Below are 18148 nucleotides of genomic sequence, written 5' to 3' on the forward strand. Positions count from 1 at the left end.
TACTTGGGAGACTGAGGCAGGAGAATCGCTTGAACCCGGGAGGTGGAGGTTGTGGTGAGCCAAGATCAAGCCATTACACTCCAGCCTGGGCAACAAGAGCAAAACTCTGTCTCAAAAAAAAAAAAAGTTAATTTGGCCAGGCGCATGGTGCATGCCTGCAATCCCAGCACTTTGGGAGGCCAAGCCGGGTGGATCACCTGAGGTCAGGAGTTTGAGTCCCGTCTGACCAACATGGTGAAACCCGTCTCTATTAAATACAAAAAATTAGCCGGGTATGGTGGCGCATGCCTGTAATCTCAGCTACTTGGGAGGCTGAGGCAGGAGAATCGCTTGAACCCGGGAGGCAGAGGTTGCAGTGAGCCGAGATCGCGCCATTGCACTCCAGCCTGTGCAACAAGAGCAAAACTCAGTCTCAAAACACACACACACACACACACACAAAATGTTAATTTGCATCTTGTCACCCTTCTGCCTGCTCACATGCTCCAGTGGTGTCCCGTGGGGCTTAGAATAAACTCTAAACACCTGCTAGAGGTTGCAGTGAGCTGAGATCATGCCACTGCACTACAGCCTGGGCAACAGAGTGAGACTGGGACTCAAAACAAAACAAAACAAAACAAAACAAAAAACACCTCCTAGGCCCACAAGGGCCCATGTGCACAGGCTCGTCTGCCCCACCGCTCTCTGTCCCCTGTACTCACTCTATTCTAGTCACACGGAGTCCTCCAAACATGTCAGCTCATGCCTCTGTCCCCAGAGCTTCCTGTACCTGGGTCTACCTTATTACTTAGGTCTTGGCTAAGATGACACCTCATAAAAGCCTTCCTTGACCACCCTATCTGTATCAGGACTTCCAACCCAATCATTCTCTGACCTTTCCCTGGGTTTCCTTCTCCAGACGACTTGCCTTGTGGTCTGGCAAACAATTATCTTGTTTGGTACTAGGTTCCTTATGCATCTGGTCACGGCCTCGGGGAGGTAGGACAGGCCATGCTTGGGAATTTGGGAGGCTGGGGAAGTGTGGAGCTGCCTATTCCTTTCACAGGCACAGCCTCTTGAAGTCCTCACCACATCTCGGAAAGATGGAAATCCTGATTCCCATTTTACAGGTGAAGAAACGTGGCTGAGATGGGAAAGTTTACGGTATTCTTCAAGATTCCTTTCTACATATGCAAAGGTGCACCCAAAGCTTGTGTGGCCCCGGTTGTCAATGGCAAAGTAGCCGGATTTTGAACTCAGTTCTGTTGCAAGTGGTCCCAGCCATACCATACCGAACCCCTTACCAATTCAGAGACCTGAACCAAGGCCACACCGCCACCATGCAGCAGAGCCAGGATCCTAACTCAGGCTCGTCTCACCCAAATCTAGCATGCTGTCCTGGCACCATACTCTCCCCCTTCCCCAGGCACCATCAGGGAAATGAGGGAAGGGAAATTTCCTGGGTTCCCAGGCCACAGGCCGCAGAGAGATAAATACCCAACCCCAGCTAAACCTGGCAGTCAGGCCCACCCTGCTTCCTGTTGGGTGGCCCAAGGTTACTCAGGGTCATAGCTGAGGAGCCAGCCAGGCACTGGGATGTCCTTGGCTGGCTCTCCACTCTGAAGTCCCCTCCTGGGGTCAGGTAGCCACAGGTTCTGCCCTTGTGGAGCAGGCCCAGCCAAGATAGTGAGGAGAGCACACCCCACACTGTGTGCAGCACAGTTCAGCACCCTGAGCCTGTGCTTCAGGGGAAAGACCCCAGGCAAGTGTTTTAAATCCTCTAGGCCTTAACTTCCCCGTTTGCCAAAGGGGACACACAGTCACATTGGAAGCTGCTGTTAACACTTTTCTTTAATCTGGTTAACTCTGTGATCTAAATTATGGGACAAACTGGAGAGAAGTATGGATCGCCACCCATCTTACAGCTGGGAGGAAGGAAGAAATCAGAGTCCTTGGTCACCACGTGTCCAGACCTAACTCATCCCTAAGTCCAGCCAAACCTGTCTCTCAGATGCCTCAGACCTATCCTCTTGCTTTCTCCACAATGCTGAGGTTGCACTGTCATCATCTCTTGCCTGCATCACCAAACAAACTCCTCATCCACCTGTTTCCCAGCTTGTCCCCTTCACACTGCCCACAGCCAGAGCAAGCTTCTTAGGACAAAAAGCAAATCTGGGCCTTGCCTCGTGGCTCACACCTGTAATCCCAGCACTCTGAGAGGCCGAGGTGGGCGGATCACCTGAGGTCAGGAGTTTGAGACCAGCCTGGCGAACACGGTGAAACCCGGTCTGTACTACAAATACAAAATTAGCCGGGTGTGGTGGCGCGCACCTGTAATCCCAGCTACTTAGGAGGCTGAGGCAGGAGAATCGCTTGAACCCAGGAGGCGGAGGTTGCAGTGAGCGGAAATTGCACCACTGCACTCCAGCCTGGGCAAAAAGAGCGAAACTCCGTCTCAAAAAAAATAAATAAATAAAAAATAAAGCAAATCTGACCAGGACACTCTCCATCTCAACACGTGTCCGTGGCTTCCTCCTTACGGTCTACAAGACTCTGGGAGATCTGGCCTTTCCAGCCCCATCTCTTGCCCCTCTCTCCAACTGCCACAGTACAGCCAGATGTAGTTGCCTGAAACTTTCTGCGGGCACCACGATCTCCAGCCACCAGGTCTCTGGCAGCTCCCTATGCCTGGACCCTGCGTGACTCAGGGCACGCATCCTGTGGATGGCTTGGGTCCCTTTGTTCGAGAAACTTTCTGAGTCTGCGCCCCAACCCATGTCAGGTGCCTCTTATCCCCTGTTACAACTCTTACCCATAGATTTGTCGCTGCCTGTGTCCCTGTCTGCTTCTCCACCTGGTGGTCTTGAGCTGGGAGCATTTGGGAAGGGCAAGCCCACCAGATTCTCCACTAGGTCCCAGCCTGGCTTAGTGGAGACTGCCCCTAAACATTTGGGGACTGGATGAATGAACCACAATATGCCGAGGGGCCTGGGAGGTACGAGACTTTCGAGTGGGTTCTGCCCCCAGAACAGCTAACTAGTCAGTGAGACCAGTCACGCTGGGCAAGAAACTAAAGGACAACAGAAGGCTTAGATAACAGCTTGGAATGTTACAAGCTGGGTCACAAGGCTGCGTGATGGACTGAGCCAGAGCCACCTCCTCGGTGAAGCCTTCCAGACGCGTCTCTGCTCATTGCTGAGGGGCACTAGAGATTCAGGGCGAGCAAGCGACCTGCCAGGGGCTCTCTCTGGGCGCCAGCTTTCTGAGAAAGGAGACTCGCTACCTTCCGGGCCTGCTTCAGGGTTCTACGAGCTCAAGTCTGGCGGGACCCTGGAAGGCCGCTGCAGCCACAAACTGTTTCTCCTTGTCATTGTTTCTTCTTTTCTTCTGCTCGCGCTCTCCCTGCCCCGCCAGCCCCGCGACCTCCCACTGCCTTCCCAGGGCCCCTCTCCCTTCCCTCAGCCCCGCCCTGCCCTAGGAGGCGGGCCCGGCCGCGCGGTGCACCAATCCGAGAGCCCCGAGCCGCCTCTGCCTCCCGCGAGTCCCACCCCACGCCACCGCCCACCAATCGCGCTGCGCGCCCGCCTCGCCGGGCCGCCCAATCGCGGGAGGCCTGAGCCGCCGGCGCCCCGCCCCTGCCGCGCTCGGCGGCGGCTAGGCGGGCGGCCGCGCGGGGCCCAGGCATTCTCCAAGCGGCGCCTCGCAGCGTCGGGCTCTGGCTGCAGCGTCGGGGCCGCAGGGGGCGGCGCTGCTGCTCGAAGGGTGCCAGGCGAGGCGGGCGCCACCGGCCGGGCCGAAGGGCGCCTCAGCTCCGCCGGGACCCGCGGCGCGGGTCCCAGGATCGAGGAGGAGGCGGCGCCCCCGCTGCCCGGGGCCGGCCCGGTGCCTGCCCTGAGGAGGCCCGAGGCCGGACGTTCCGGGCCCGCAGCGACCCCGACGCGCCTCCTGGAGAGGCCCCCGAGCTCCCGGCAGCCCCCTGGGGCTGCCCCACCTTCCCCGGCTTTACCTGCGCTGGCCGCCCGGCACCCAGGTGCGGGGGCGTGAGCGGCGAGGGCGCCTCCCCCGGCCGCCAGCGGGGCGGGGGCGGGGCCGCCCTCCGCCCTCCGCCCTCAGCCTTACCGGCCCGCCAGCCCGCCCGCCGCCCTCAGTCTCACCGGTCCGCCCGGCCGCGCGGCGTGAGCTCCCCGGACATCGCGGCTCGGGATGCTGCAAGCCAGCGCGGCCGCTCGCGCGCAGCCCCGCACCTCCGCCCCTGCCTCTGCCTCCTGGGCCATGCCCTGCTGTTTACATGCCGGTGAGGTCCCCGGCCGCTCCGAACCCCTCCGAGCCCCGGCTCCCCGAGGGTGAAGCCCGCCGGCCCGCGAACTGGACTGGTGGATCTCTCAGACCTGGGGCCCCGGACTCCGATCTCCGCCGTCTCCGCCACCATCAGGGCGGGATCCGGCTCTGGTGTTTTGAGGAGGGGGTGTGGTGTAGGGAAAGGAATCCCGTCCCTCTCCACCTTTTTTCGCCTTCGGGGCTTCAGACTCAGGGAACTCGCTCATGGCTTTCTTGATGAAGAAGAAGAAATTCAAATTCCAAACCACTTTCACCCTGGAGGAGCTGACTGCGATTCCCTTCGTGAACGGGGTCCTCTTCTGCAAGGTCCGGCTGCTGGATGGAGGGGATTTTGTCAGCTTGTCGTCAAGGTAGGAGCTGGGGCGGTCGCGCCTGCAGCAGCGGGGGTGATGAGCGAGATCTAGACACTTGGCAAGTGTGGAAGGGCCCCTTGGGGCCGGTGTGAGGAGGATCCGGGGGATTCTGTGTGCCTGGGGCAGGTTGCACAAGGCAGGACTGGGCCTGAGGCAGTTGGCAGGGTGCCAGGCAGCCGCCAGCCAAATACCTGGGGGTCTAGTCTTTCAGCCTTCTCTTGGGGCCCTGCGTGCCGCCTGCAGTAGGTCCATTCTGCAGACTTGCATGTACAGCCTATCAGGGATTTGTACCCTGAACGATTGTGCAGGGGAGGGGTGTTCAGGCCACCTTGCACCCGAACTGGCCACTGGGGCTGTCATATGATTGAGAGTCCAGGCCAGCCACGGGTTCCCCGGCACCCCCAGGCGCCTGGGAAGGCCCGATCGCAGGCACTCCCTAGTCTGGCTGGAGGGAGGTGGCTGGATTTTGGCCTACCCAGCCCCCTCCGAGTGACTATCCTCCTCTGGCTGGAGCTGGGCTGCTTTGCATTGCAAATGCCCTTGTCGAGGAGGCTGCTGCCCTCTCTGAAAGAGGCTCCGTTGAGTTTGGTTTTGTGTTGTTCGTCCCCATCCTGGCAGGTCCAGCTGCCCAGCTTGTTGCTGAATGCAACTGAGTTCCCAGGCTGTCCCTTGCCAATTGGGCCCAGCTGGGGTCACATCATCCTGGCCTGTCTCAGAAGAGCCTTGGACTTCTACAGATGGGAGTGTGACTCTTGACTCTGTTACTTTCTGGGCCTCCTCTTCTGGAAAGTGAGCCTAATGCAGGTGGAGAAGCTGCAGCAGCTAGAACTTAGGGCAGGCTGGATGCTGTGGCTTACTCCTGTAATCCCAGCACTTTGGGAGGCCTACGTGGAAGACTTGCTTGAGGCCAGGAGTTCAAGACCAGCGTGGACGACTTAGATTCCTGTCTCTATTTTTTTTTCTTTTTTGGGGGGACGCAATTTAACTCTGTTGCCCAGGCTGGAGTGCAGTGGCACAAGCATGGCTCACTGCAACCTCTACCTCCCGGGTTCAAGCAATTCTCATATCTCAGTCTCCTGAATAGCTGGGATTACAGGTGCCAACCACCACACCCAGCTAATTTTTTTTAAATTTTAATTTTGTTTATTTTTTAGATGGAGTCTCACTCTGTTGCCTAGGCTGGAATGCAGTGGCGTGATCTTGGGTCACTGCAGCCTCCACCTCCTGGGTTCAAGCGATCCTCCTGCCTCAGCGTCCTCAGTAGCTGAGATTACAGGCGCACGCTACCACGATAATTTTTTTGTATTTTTAGTAGAAATGGGGTTTTACCATGTTGGCGAGGCTGGTCTCGAACTCCTGACTGCAAATGATCCACCCCGCCCCCCCGCCCCCCGGCCTTCTAGAGTGCTGGGATTACAAGTGTGAGCCACTGCACCCGGCCTCTCTCTTTTTAAAAAATAAAAATGAAATAAAATAGTATGCGGGCAGGGCCTGGCCGAGTGCCTGGGACACGCTGCTTCCCTACCTGGTCTGCCCTTTGCTCCCCGGGCCTCCTTGTGGGCCCTGTTAGCCAGAGCTGCCTCCCTGTTCTGAGAGCCCATGTGTGCGTGTTATAGGCGGAGAAACTGAGGCCCAGAAAGAGGAAGTCACTGGCTTGCCAGGGACCTCGAAGGAGTCTGTTGTTAACTGAACTTCGCTGGTTTGGGGGCCTGCTGGCTGAATCCAGAGGTCAAACACTCTGCTGGGAGGAGGGGAAGGGAGGGGAACTGCACAGCCAGGCTCAGATTTAGGAATCTCCGGTGTGGACAGGGTGGGGTGCTTTTTCTGAGCACTGGCTCCCTGTTCTGTTGGGAGCTGCTTATCTGAGGAATTTGGACAAGGGCTGCCCCTTGTGGTGGGGGTGGCTGGCCTCCTTGGTTGCCTGGGAAGCCTGTGATCCTGAGGCCACCCACACAGCAGTCTGAGGTTTCAGAGAGAAGGCTGTGCTCACAGCTAGGGCCTGGAGTTGGCTACTCACTGGCTGAGTGACATTGGGCAAGTTACCTAAGCTCTCTGATTGCAAGAACCAGCTACCATTGGTGCTGGGCTCCCTGTTTTACTAGCACCTCTCACTTAACCCCTGGACTGTGTCATGGAGCAGGAGTGGAGGTGGGGGCCCCATAGGATTATTATCCCCATGTTAGAGAGGTGGAAACAGGCTCTGAGAGGAAATGATTTGCCTGAGTTGATTCAGTGGAGCCTGCATTCAACCCTTTTGTGCCTCTGAACTTCAGTTTCCTTTTCTGTAAAATGGGGATGTCATACCCACCTCTAGAGTATAGATAATCTGTGTGTTATGTCTCGCCCAGGCACACTGCCGCAGCAGTTATCGCTTCTGTTGGTAGAGGGGCCCAGGCTGGAGCCCAGCCCTTTCCGGGTCTTTGGTGGGCGGGGGGGTGGGGACCAGATCCAGTCAGCAGGGGGCCTGTGTGTGAGCTGGGAGTGGGGACAGGGTCTTGGATCCCATTGAGGAATATAAATTTTGAGCCCCAGGCTGAGGACTTGCCTGGCCTCCAGGCCCTGGAGCCACTGTCCCCCTACCTGTTGGCCTTTCCATTGCCCAAACCTGCTTCCCCGTTAGGGAAAGTGTGGGAAGTTCCAGGTCTTAGTCCACAGGGTCTGGATTTCACCTCTGTTTTCCCTTCTTCCTCCTGGCAAGGGGCCTCAAATTGCCTGAATCCAGCTAAGCCCAAAGCATTTCCCAGCCCTGTCCTGCATGCAACCTGAATGGGGCTGAGGAGGGAGGAACTGACACTGAGCTCCCGCAAAGCTGGGCAGTTAGTGGCCACCAGGCACCTATTTGCTGTTGGGTAGGTGTGGCTGGAGACAGCAGACAGTGACGTTGGAACCTGAGGCCAGTTTAGAGCTGCTTTGGTGTTTGCTGTGTTTTTGCCCAGTAGACGGGGGTTCCTGGGTTCCTGGGTTCCTACCCCCTCCACCCCTACCCCACCCACCCTGGACTGCAGCCTGGGAACCCCGCTTCACAGTCTGCCCCTCTAGACAGCAAAGGCCCCATTGTTTCCAGGTTGGGGTAGCGTCTGGGGGAACTGGACCTGGTTAGATCCTGGACCCAGATCAATAGCGTATTTCCCCCACCCCCAGGAACCCCCGAGATGGCCCAGAGACCTGGTGGTGGCAGCATGGGTGGTGTCATGAAGCAGGCCCAAGGCCCCACCCCTACAGCACCCGCCGTCCTGGCTGGAGTATTTCCCTGTGTGCTGGGTGCCTTGGCAACAGCTGGGTACACCGCTCGCCTGACCCAATTTGAGCAGGTAGAGCAGGTGGTGCATCAGGCTGTTGCTCAGCCTCATTTTCCTGAGGCCTCCTTGAGAGCAGCGATCCTCACGCTGCTGTGCTCTGAGCTCCTGCACTCTGTGCCAGGCAGGGTGCTGACTGTTTTGCAACTGGTATTTCCATGAATCCTCTCAGCCATCCAGAGAGGCACCAAAGCCAGAGAGGTGAGTGCCAGAGGTCACCCAAGTGGTAAATGGCAATTCGGAAATTAACACTTTTATCGTTCTATAAACCGCCCTTGATTGTACGCATTCTGTATGCTAGGGGCTCGCCTAGCCCCTCAAATAGATGATTATTTGAGGCCCTGCAGTCACCTACCCCATGGGCTGATGGCATTACCCCACTTACAGGTGAGGAAGCTGGGGTCAGGACAACTGAAGTGACTGGGTCTGTGCTACTCAGCTTGAAATTGCAGAGATGGGATTTGAATTTGGGCAGGTCCAGCTCTAAGGCCCTGTCTTGCCTTGATGGCAGTGGGCCGGAAGCAGCTGCAGACCCGTGTGACAGCCCCAGACCTTTGAGAAAGGCTCCATTCCATGGATTGGGTAGTTCAGGAAAGTCCAGAGCTGAGCAGTTAGGAGGCACCATGGTAGGTTTCGTGAGGTCCAAGGAAAAGTGTCCCCAGGACCTTTCAGGGGGTGGGGCTGAAGTCACTGCTGTGGATTTGGGGCCAGGCCTGGGCTGGCACTGGGGCATGGTGAGCATTTGCTAAGGTCCCTGCCTGGAGGCCTCCCAGGCATATGTATCCACATAGCATCTGGGAGGCTTTCCCAGGGGTCCCGGGAGGGAGGCAGAGGTCCTAGCCAAGTCCGGTGAGTCGGGGAGCTGCCATCCTGTCCAAGGCAGCCCTTGGGCAGGAAGAATCTCAAACACCCAAGAGATCTCTGCTTGCAGCTGGCACCAGTCCTGTGTCTGCCTCATGCACGTGGCTGGTGGTGCCAGGGGAGAGGAGTACAAGGGAGGCACTGACTTACCTCATAGCAAGTATTTTCTGGAGGAGATGGGCAGAGAGCATTTTCTCAGCCAACAGATGGGGAAACTGAGGCTTGCGGCAGAGAAGTGACTTGCTACGGCCACTTACAGGAGGAGCTGATGGCGTAGCTGAGTGGACTTGGGCCTGGCTCTGACCTCTGTCCCCTGTGTCTTAGTAACTCTCTGTATGAGGGAGGCAGGCTGGGCCAGAACGGGGAGGGGTCCTTCTGGGGTCCTCTTGTGCTCTGTACTTGGGTGCCAGACTGTCCAAGAAACAGACAGCCTGTGACTTGGAGGCCCCTCTTCTGGCCTTTCTTCTTTGGTAGGCTTGAATCCTCAGTGGGCTTTTGATTTGGGCAGTCTTTGGTGGGCGCGTGGCCGCCCACCACAAAGATGCTGCCTGCCTTCCATGGCACGGCTGGGATGGTGGCCCCGGAGGCACAGGTGGGGTTCTTTTAGTGTGAAGAAGGCCTTGGCCAGGTCAGTGCCGCGCTGGGGGCCCCACGCCAGGCCCGGTCCCTGGGGAGGCCAGCCTGGCTGGGTCTTTCCTCACACTCCACACACTTGTGGCCAGAGCCTCCACCCCGCCTGGTCCCTCACCCGCCCTTCTAGGAAAAGGCTGTGGAATGCTGCTTGAATCCACCTGTGGGGGAGGCCTGCTCACAGGCACAGTGTGGAGCTCCAGGAGGGCAGGATGGAGATGGACACAGAATTCTGTCCCTTGGGGCTGAGTGGAACAGGGGCCGTGGAGGTTCGATGGGATTCTTAGATTGGCAGGGCACCCACTTTCCTTCACAGAGCAGGAGCTCTGGAGGCTGAGCACACTGGAGAGGGAGAGGAGGCTGGTGGGCACGTGTGCCTGTTCCACTTTCCCTGAACACACGCTTTGTCTTGGGCTTCTGGAGGTGATCATGATTAGACAGCCCTGTTTCCATGGAGCTGCCAGCTAGGTGGGGGCAGTGAGCTTGGTGGGCATCGTGAAAGCTTCAGAGCAAGGCAGATCTAGGGCATATCCTTCTGCATCCCACTGGATCCCGGCAGGCAGCTGGGGAGGCATTTCCGTCCAGGTGTCTGTCCATTTATTTGACAGATGTGGATCGAGCACTTAACTCAGGCTGGGCATGGTCCTTGTCCTCATGTGGCACATCACTGAGTTAGGGAGAGCTTCCTGGAAGAAGTGACCCTTCCTGGGAGCCTTGAAGGCAGAGGGGAATTGGACAGGAAAGAGATCGGGATAAGCCTTTGGCATAGAAGCCCCTGGCCAACAGGCACTTGTTCCCAGGGTCAGGCGAGGAGCTGGGGTATGGGGAGGGTGGAGGAGGGGATGGAGTAAGTTAGGGTAATGGGTGGCCGAGCTGGTGTGTTCCTGGCCTCAGGAGTACCTACCCAGGGGCAGTGGACCACGTGGCCTGGTTGCCAGGGGGAGAAGGTTCAGGGGCCTGACCTGCACCCAGGGAGGGACAATGGGAGTTGGCTGGCAGGTACTGCTGGCCTGGCGGTAGCAGGCAGAGGAGCAGGCAGATTGGAGAGAGGGCTGGCAGGCAGAGTGGGCAAGTGGGCTTCCTCAACCGCAGGGCTGGCATCATGCCTAGTACTTAGTAAGTGCTGGGAGATGGATGGGGGCACAGTGGCCAAATGTAGCCAGGGTTTGTCGACCCCTGCAGTGCGCCAGTCATTTGTGATTGCATGAAAATCAGACTTCCCATTTGTTTTAAGTTGGAAGATCTGGCAACAGTGCTGTGTGGCGGCGTTTGGCTCAAGGGGCTTTACAGCTGCCTCTTGACGCGGGCTGCCCACTTGAGTTCCCCTGACCCCGCAGCATGCCTTGGATGCCTGATGTGTGCTGCCTTAGGCCAGCCTGGTCCCCTGGGTGCCGTAGAAGGCCTTCCAGGTGCAGGCCGGGGGCACAAGGAGGCAGAGTGGCCTGTGGAGAGAAGCCCTGCTGGCAGAAGTGGGCAGGGCTGGGTAGCCTCAGAGGCCAGCCCGGGCAGCGAGGCTGTGGTACCAGGCCATCTGCTGGTTCCGCGAGGTCAGACTATACTGCTGGTGGCTGCGGGGAAGCCTGAAGCTGCCGTGACTGTGCCTGGCCTTGGTGTCTGCTCCTTGGACCTAGCCGTTGCTGCCAGCTGGCTGCACTGTTGGCAGGTGCCACCCTGGCAGCCCCTGCTGCCTACCTGCCAGCCTGGCAGCAGCCCTAACCCGAGATGATCTGGCTTCGTGGAGCCAGGCTATTTCCTGAGGCCTGTTCCTTGCTTCAGGCTCCGTCCTGGGAGCTGCTCTGGCCAGAGGCTCTTAGCAGCAACCACATTATGTGCCTGAGGGCCCTGCTTGTCCAGGGGTGGCAGGGGGGCCCTGAGTCCCTTTGAACCCTGCTTGTTCAGTACCTGGGAGTCCTGACTTGCATTTGGGAGGCCCTACTTGCACCTTGGGATGGCTGCTGGCATGTCTGCTAAGGGGTCAGGAGCCGACTGACTCTGTGTCTGGCATCTGGTGACTGCTATGCAGTGACCCTGCAGTCACTCGCTTGCTGCTGGGGACAGGCAGTAATATCTTAAGCACAACCAGTTTAGATGTATCCTTATCTTACCAGGGAGCCCCAGGAAGGTTTAAGCAGGGGAGAGACACCAGATTTGCTTAGAAAGAGACCCAGAACTAATGTAGGGTGGGGAGGGGGTGTTGCTCTGTATTATCCACCTCCCTGGCAAGTGCTTTGGATTATGGGGACTCCAGATATGCCCTGGGACCTGTCAGCCACCCACTATGAGGTCAGACTGCTGTCCGTGGCTCAGTAAGGCCCGAAGCTGCCAACCTATGGCTGGCTTCTGTGTCTGCATAGGGCTGTGGTGGCAAACCCTGGGTCTTTGCCCTGAGCCTCTTTTGGCACCCAGGGCTTGGAAGAGCTCTCACATGCAGGCCTGAAGCTGCCCGCACCCCCACCCTGCCCGGTCCTCTGTCCTGCCAGCCAGCTGATTTGGGTGGCTGGGAGGAAGAGCTCTGACAGAGGCCTTTCTGCCTGCTTGTTCTGCCTTGCTGCCTCCCTGCCTCCAGGCCTGCAGGAGACGTTTCCATCCTGCTTCTGCTACTTGCTGCCTGTGTGACCTTGGGCAAGGGACTTGGCCTCCAAGCCTCAGTGACCGCCCCTGTGAAGCAGGGCTGCCGGTGCCTGCCTCCTGGTGCTCTCAGAGGACATGGTGAGATAATGTCTGTCAGACGCCCAGCGCGGCTCCTGGCATACAGTGCACACGCTGCATGTGCTTACAGTCTGTCCTCCTGTGTCCAGGCAGAGTTATGGCAGGGTCAGTGCCCCTGCATGGCCACTGGCACTCCTGTGTGGGCCAGGACTGATGAGGTGCTGCTGGGAGAGGACACTTTGCACTCGGGGCAGGGTGGGGGTGGGTGAGGAGCACACCGGGTGTCTGAGCTCAGGGTCCCCAGTGGGGTCTGCGTGTTTTCTTGTCCCTTGTTGGCTTGAACTTGCCCCACAGGGAGATGCTTGGCTGTGAGCCAGGGTGAGTTGGAGCGTCCCTGCTTGGTGGACCCAGGCTGGGCTGAGGGGCTTTTGGTGAGGGAAGAGGCCCTCTGCACAGCCGGCTCTGGGACCTGCTCTGGCAGGCAGAAGACAGCCTCCACGGAGGCAGAGGGCACTGGCTGTCAGGCTGCTGGTGGGCTGGAGTGTGGGTGAGAGAGACAGCGGCCGCTCAGTACATGGGAGGCCCCGCCACTCCCGGCATCAGGCTGGCCTTGTCGGCTTCCACTGCTCCTCGCCCTTCTGGTTTCTGTGCCTTTGTTCCTGCAGTTGCCTCTTCCTCAAGTTCCCTTCCCCCACTTCTCTGCTCGCTGAATTTCTTCTCAGCCTAAGAGTCACCTCCTCCAGGAAGCCTTCCCTGGCCTCTTTTGGCCTTGTACACTCTCTGTGGGCCCTCATCTCAAGGCACTGCAGTCTCTGTCCACATCTCTAGCTCATTCCGCAGACTGTGGGCCCTTCGTGGGCAGGAGTAGTCCTTGCATCATTGCATCTTGGTCTTGGGGCTTCCTGCTGTGGGTTGGCACTGTCCTGGTGCCGGGGCTTTTCTCCCCTGGCTCTGAACCAGTGTGAGTGCTGGTGTGGGACCTCACTGTGGCTGCTGCCAGCTGCTGGACCCGCCCCCCTGCCCCGCATTCCCTCTTCAGGCCCGAGGTGTCAGTCTGTGTCAGGAGCAGCCCTCACTTGCATACCGGACAGCTGGGTGCCTCCACGGGCTCAGAGGCTGCAATTGAGAGGCAGCTGGGGGCATCAATGGTTTGGGTGGGGTGGGCTCCTCTGCATGGGGCAGGGATGCTCATAGCAAGCAGAATGGAAAGGGGAGGAGGGGGCTGGGGCCTGACTCCAAGCACAGCAATTGGACCTTGGCAGTTGCTTGATTTCCCTGTGACTGTGGCTAAAGGCCTTGTCCTCTCAGCCTCAGCTTCCTCCTCCATCAAACAGGGCTGCTCAGGAGGGCTCCCTACCCAGCACAGGGTCAGGCACCTGGCAACTAAAAACAGACTAACCCTGCCCAGAGAGGAGGTGGCCGGCTGGTGCTCAGGGAGGGCGGAAGTCTGGGTGCTAAACACTCTTACCTCTCACCACTTCCTCTCTGAGCAGACTCTGCAGGTGTGGGGCAGCATACCTGTGGCTCCCTGCTCCCCCTAGGCTCCCCCCAGACAAATTCTTGGGCTCCTTCTGGTGTGGGGCTCAGGCTGGGCCCTGGAGATGTGGCCCCCACCCCTGCAGGGCCCTCCAGTGAGGGGAGGTGCGCAAATCCAATCAGTGCTATGGCCACAGGCCCTAAGGAGGTGATGCTGGGCTCGGTTCTGGGGCATGAGTAGGATTAGCAGGTGGCGGGTGGGAGAAGAGCAGCCTGCGGCAGAGGCACGGCAAGGGCGAGCGTGCTGAGCGGGAAAGAGGGACTGGCTGGCCTGGGAGGGAGCTTGAAGTCAGGAGGAGTCAAGGGGAGGGGTTTGGACTGTACCTGGAGGGGTGGGAGCCACAGAAGGTGTGAATCCGAGTCACATTTGTAGTTTAGAACCACCAAGGGCAGCCATGGGGTTGATTGCTTGGGACTGCAGGTTGCAGAAGGGCAGGTGACTGTCAGCTGAGAAGGGCGGGTTTCAACCTCTGTCATCAGGGAATTACTCAAAACAAAACCCGAGGCATACTGTGCAGTGCTGAGGATGAACAAGCTGCTGCCACTCACAGCAGGAACCAGTCTGACAAACAACGTTGAGCAAAGAAAGCCGGAGACAAAAGAGTGTATGATGCGGCCGGGCGCAGTGGCTCACTCCTGTAATCCCAGCACTTTGGGAGGCCGAGGCAGGAGGATCATATGAGGTCAAGAGTTCAAGACCAGCCTGACCAACAAGGTGAAACCCCGTCTCTACTAAAAATACAAAAAAATTAGCTGGGCATGGTGGCGCATGCCTGTAATCCCAGCTACTCAGGAGGCTGAGGAGGCAGGAGAATCACTTGAACTCGGGAGGCAGAGGCTGCAGTGTGCGGAGATCGCGCCACTGCACTCCAGCGTAGGCGACAGCGCAAGATTCTGTCTCAAAAAAAAAAAAAGGTGTATGATGCCATTTATACAGAGTTCAAAAACCTTTCTGATGCAAGTCAGGGCAGTGCTGTCTTTGCTGAGGGGAGTCATGTCTGGAAGGACCTTCTGGGGGCCTGTAATATTCTGCTGCTTGGGGGCTGGTTTCATGGGTATGTTCTCTCTGAGAATCTGTGAGTTCTGCACGTCTCTGTGCCAGAAACAAGACTCGAGATGCCCCACACTTTTGGGTGGTGCTGGGTGGATGCCTGAGTCCTCTAGACAAAAATGAGGCACCTTTTTGGGTGCCCGGAAGCCTGGAGGAGATCCCTGGGTGTTTTCCTTGGTCTTTCTGGTGAGGCAGCCTGAACCGTTCTGACCTGATAAGCATCAGTCTTGTTTATGAGGCAGTAACTCATCCTGGCAGCTGCAAACAGTCTTCTCTGGCTGGAGATTTTCCTTCTGCCTCTTGCAAACTCCAGCAGGGCCTGCTGGGCTGTGGGGCTTGGCTGTTCATGGGGAGGGCAGGCTCCTGAGGCTGCCAGAGAACTAGATCTCTCCGAGCTTTGCTTTCCTCATCTGTGAAATGGGATAATAAGGTCCTCCTTGATGCTTGGGTGAAATGGGTTAATGCCTATTATGTGCCCATCGTAGTCTCTGGCATGGAGTACGGGCTCAGTAAAGGCTGGCAGCATTGGTATTCATCCAGGGCAGTTATTGTAAGGGCCCTAGGGGTGAGAGCAGAAAGGAAAGGTCCATATTCCTCCCTCTGTCCCTGTAATTGTTTCTCTTCTCTCTTCCTGTGGTTCACCTATCCAGCAAACATTTGTGATTAGAACCAGGCCATTGCCTTGGCCAAGACAACCGTCCCTGCCTGGGCCCAGAGCCAGGAGAGACTGTTAGGCACATTCATCTCTCAGAGGAGTGCTGAGCACAGTGGGGTGGGGGAGAATTGCCACTCCGCCTGCTCTGCCCTGAACCCTGTCTTTGCCGACGGGCATTTGACTGTGCTCTCCCCAAATCCCAGGAGAAGGCCTGACCTTGGGGTGTAGCAGCCCCTAAGGGTTTTTTATGTTGGCCACACCCATCTTGGATACAGGCAAGACCAAGGCCAGGCTCTTGGGATGTGTCCCCCGTGTCTAGCACAGGCCTGACGTGTAGTAAGTGCTCAGTACATATGTGTGGAGTCCGTGAATGACAGAGGCAAAGATTGGTCGAGGATTGGTCTGTGAGTCTTCAGGGAATCACATGTCCGGGGAGGAGGTGGAGACCAGTGAGTCAGGGCCTCACACTCCAGCCTGATGCTTAGCCCATGGTGGTTGGAATCTTGGGGAACTGATGAAGACAGCTAGGAAAACAGGTCTGAGTCTGTGCAGGGCTGGGAGGAAAAGTGACTTTGGCGGAGCGATTCACGATTATCTCCTGGTCACCTCAGAAGTCCAGGGAACCTTAGGGCATACTGTATGGAACAGCTGGGTGGCAGAGCCAGCAATGGCAGTGACCCCTGGCCCCTTACACTCTGCAGAGAATATGGCCCTACCCTTCCATGAAGGTGGCACAAGAAGGCTTAGGGGAGCCCTTACGGGAGCAGGGGTATGAAGGGCGCTCATTTAGTCATTAGTTAGTTACTGACCTACCGTGTGCCCAGCACCATCCTTGCGACAGGGGAAGCAGCAGTGAGCAAAACAGAGGCCCTTCCTCCAGGACCTCCACACTCTGGGAGACAGGAACCTAAGACCCAGGCCTAGAAGAGGAAACTTGCAGTGTGTAGGGGGTGCCCTTGGGATGGGCTGGGATGGAGGGTAAGGATAGAGAGGACAGAGGCAGCCCCATGACTTGAGTCTAGTCATTCGAAGAGCCAGGCCCTGGGGATGGGAATCCGTTCCTCCTCTCTCTCCCCTTCCTCCTTGGGTGAATCAACCACCACCCAGGCATGAGTCAGCCAGGAGTGGCTCAGGCATGCCTAGGCCACCTGCTGGTCCCCCTCCCTGGATGTCCCAACCAGGGTGTCCCAGCCAGGTTTAAGATCTAAGGAAGCCAGGCTTGGTGGCTCACGCCTGTAATCCCAGCTACTTAGGAGGCTGAGGCAGGAGGATCATTTGAGCCCAGGAAACATAGTGAGACCCCTTACCTCAAAAAAAAAAAAAAAAAAGACCCGGGGAAATATCCTGATCTATGGTCCTGGGGTGGAGAAGAGGGTAGGGGACAGTGTGACCAGCTTTTCCTGCTGGACCATCTGCCTCAGAGGGGAACTCCAGGTGCCTGTCAGTAGTTACTTCTGGAGGTCTAGTCCCTGCCCCCATTCAGCATGGGTGTCCACTGTGCTAGGTCCTGTAGCAACTCTGTGAGACAGGGACAGAACTGCGACTGAGGCCCAGAAAAGTCAAGTGTCCAGTGGGTACCAGAGCCTGGCTTTGAGCCCCAGTCTCTGCTTCCCAATGCCTTGTGGGCAGGCCTGCTGGGAGACTGGTGGGTGCAGGAAGGGAAGTCCCCCGAGCAGAGCCAGCCCCCAAGCTCTGTGTTTGCTGTGGGCATGGATCCTGGGGAGGGGAAGCTGCTACCACAGCCCAGTGTGACACCCATTGTGTCTTCTTGCTTTGAACTGCTGGGGTCTTGGGCCCAACCCTGGCATGGGAGCCCAGCTTGCAGCTCTGGGGTCAGACAGCCGTGGCTTTAGGTCACAGCCCTCTCCCGGCCAGTAGACCTTGGGCAGGTGACTTCCCTGCTCTGGGGCCTCAATTTCCTTGGCTGCGATGGGGTAATGGGCTGACAGCACCCATCTCCTAGGGCTGGGTGTGGATTCTTGGGGTCAGGGAGAGTGCTTGGCTCGGTGCCTGACATGCAGCAAGTGTTCAGGAGATGGAGGGCTCATCTTTGGAAGTTCTGCAGAGCTTGCCTGCTGGGGGGCCTTTTCCCACTTCTCCCTCCTAACTTGGGACTTCCTAACGTGGTCCCCGACACCAGCAGGTCTTGACGGATTTGGCTCAGAGCCACACCCCATTGGCCCTACACTTTGACCCAGTGACCATCCCTCCCTTGGCATAAACCTGGTCTCAAAGCCTCTTCCCTGGGATTGAGACTCAAGGTGAAGGGTCAGCCCACACAGCACGGGGTCCAGGGTCGCTAGCCCATGCCACAATCTCTGGAGAATGGCTGTACTGCCTTGGCAGATTTCCCAGGGATTCTGCAAGATCAGGAAGTGGGGGTGGGTTCCTGAAGGGGGGCCTGGGAGTACAGACCACCCGTTTACCTCCCATGTGACCTGCAGCGACTGTGTGGACTCCCCAAGTGTCTGTTTCCTGATCTGTGAAGTAGAAGCAGGAAGATGATGCTTGAGAATTACTTGGCACACAGGAGGGTGCCTGGGAAACAGCCAGGCTGGGCCATGCTGGGTGCCAGGGGCATCTTTGCCCAGGTGCATGAGATTCTTGGTTAAAGCCAGTAGTTTACTTTGGGTCCCTTCAATGGCCTGCTCGCCTCTTGGGCTGTAAGAGCAAGAGAGAGTGATCATTTGCATCTGGAGAATGGCGTTAACAGGGCGTTTGCCTGGGCAGTAGCTCAAGGCATCTGCACAACCTGACTCTGGGTACAGAGGACAGAGCAGGGCAGCCACTTGCCTGTGCT

General features: G+C 57.7%; 1 protein-coding gene across 3 annotated transcripts in view; it reads left to right on the top strand.

Annotated features, from left to right (window-relative positions):
- Positions 1-3662: 3662 nt before the first annotated feature.
- The window catches only part of EEIG1 (estrogen-induced osteoclastogenesis regulator 1), a 40414-nt gene continuing 25928 nt past the window's right edge, over positions 3663-18148 (top strand). The window contains exon 1 of one of the 3 annotated variants that reach the window (XM_016961740.3): positions 3663-4667. In XM_016961740.3, the coding sequence (XP_016817229.1) occupies positions 4522-4667 (146 nt within the window). In that variant the 5' untranslated portion in view covers positions 3663-4521. Of the gene's footprint in view, positions 4668-14184; positions 14358-18148 lie in introns of those variants that run through there. The other 2 variants (XM_063788222.1, XM_063788224.1) reach the window with 2 other exon arrangements.

This window comes from Pan troglodytes, chromosome 11, assembly GCF_028858775.2.
Source record: "Pan troglodytes isolate AG18354 chromosome 11, NHGRI_mPanTro3-v2.0_pri, whole genome shotgun sequence".
In the NCBI taxonomy this organism is placed as follows: Eukaryota; Metazoa; Chordata; class Mammalia; order Primates; family Hominidae; genus Pan; species Pan troglodytes.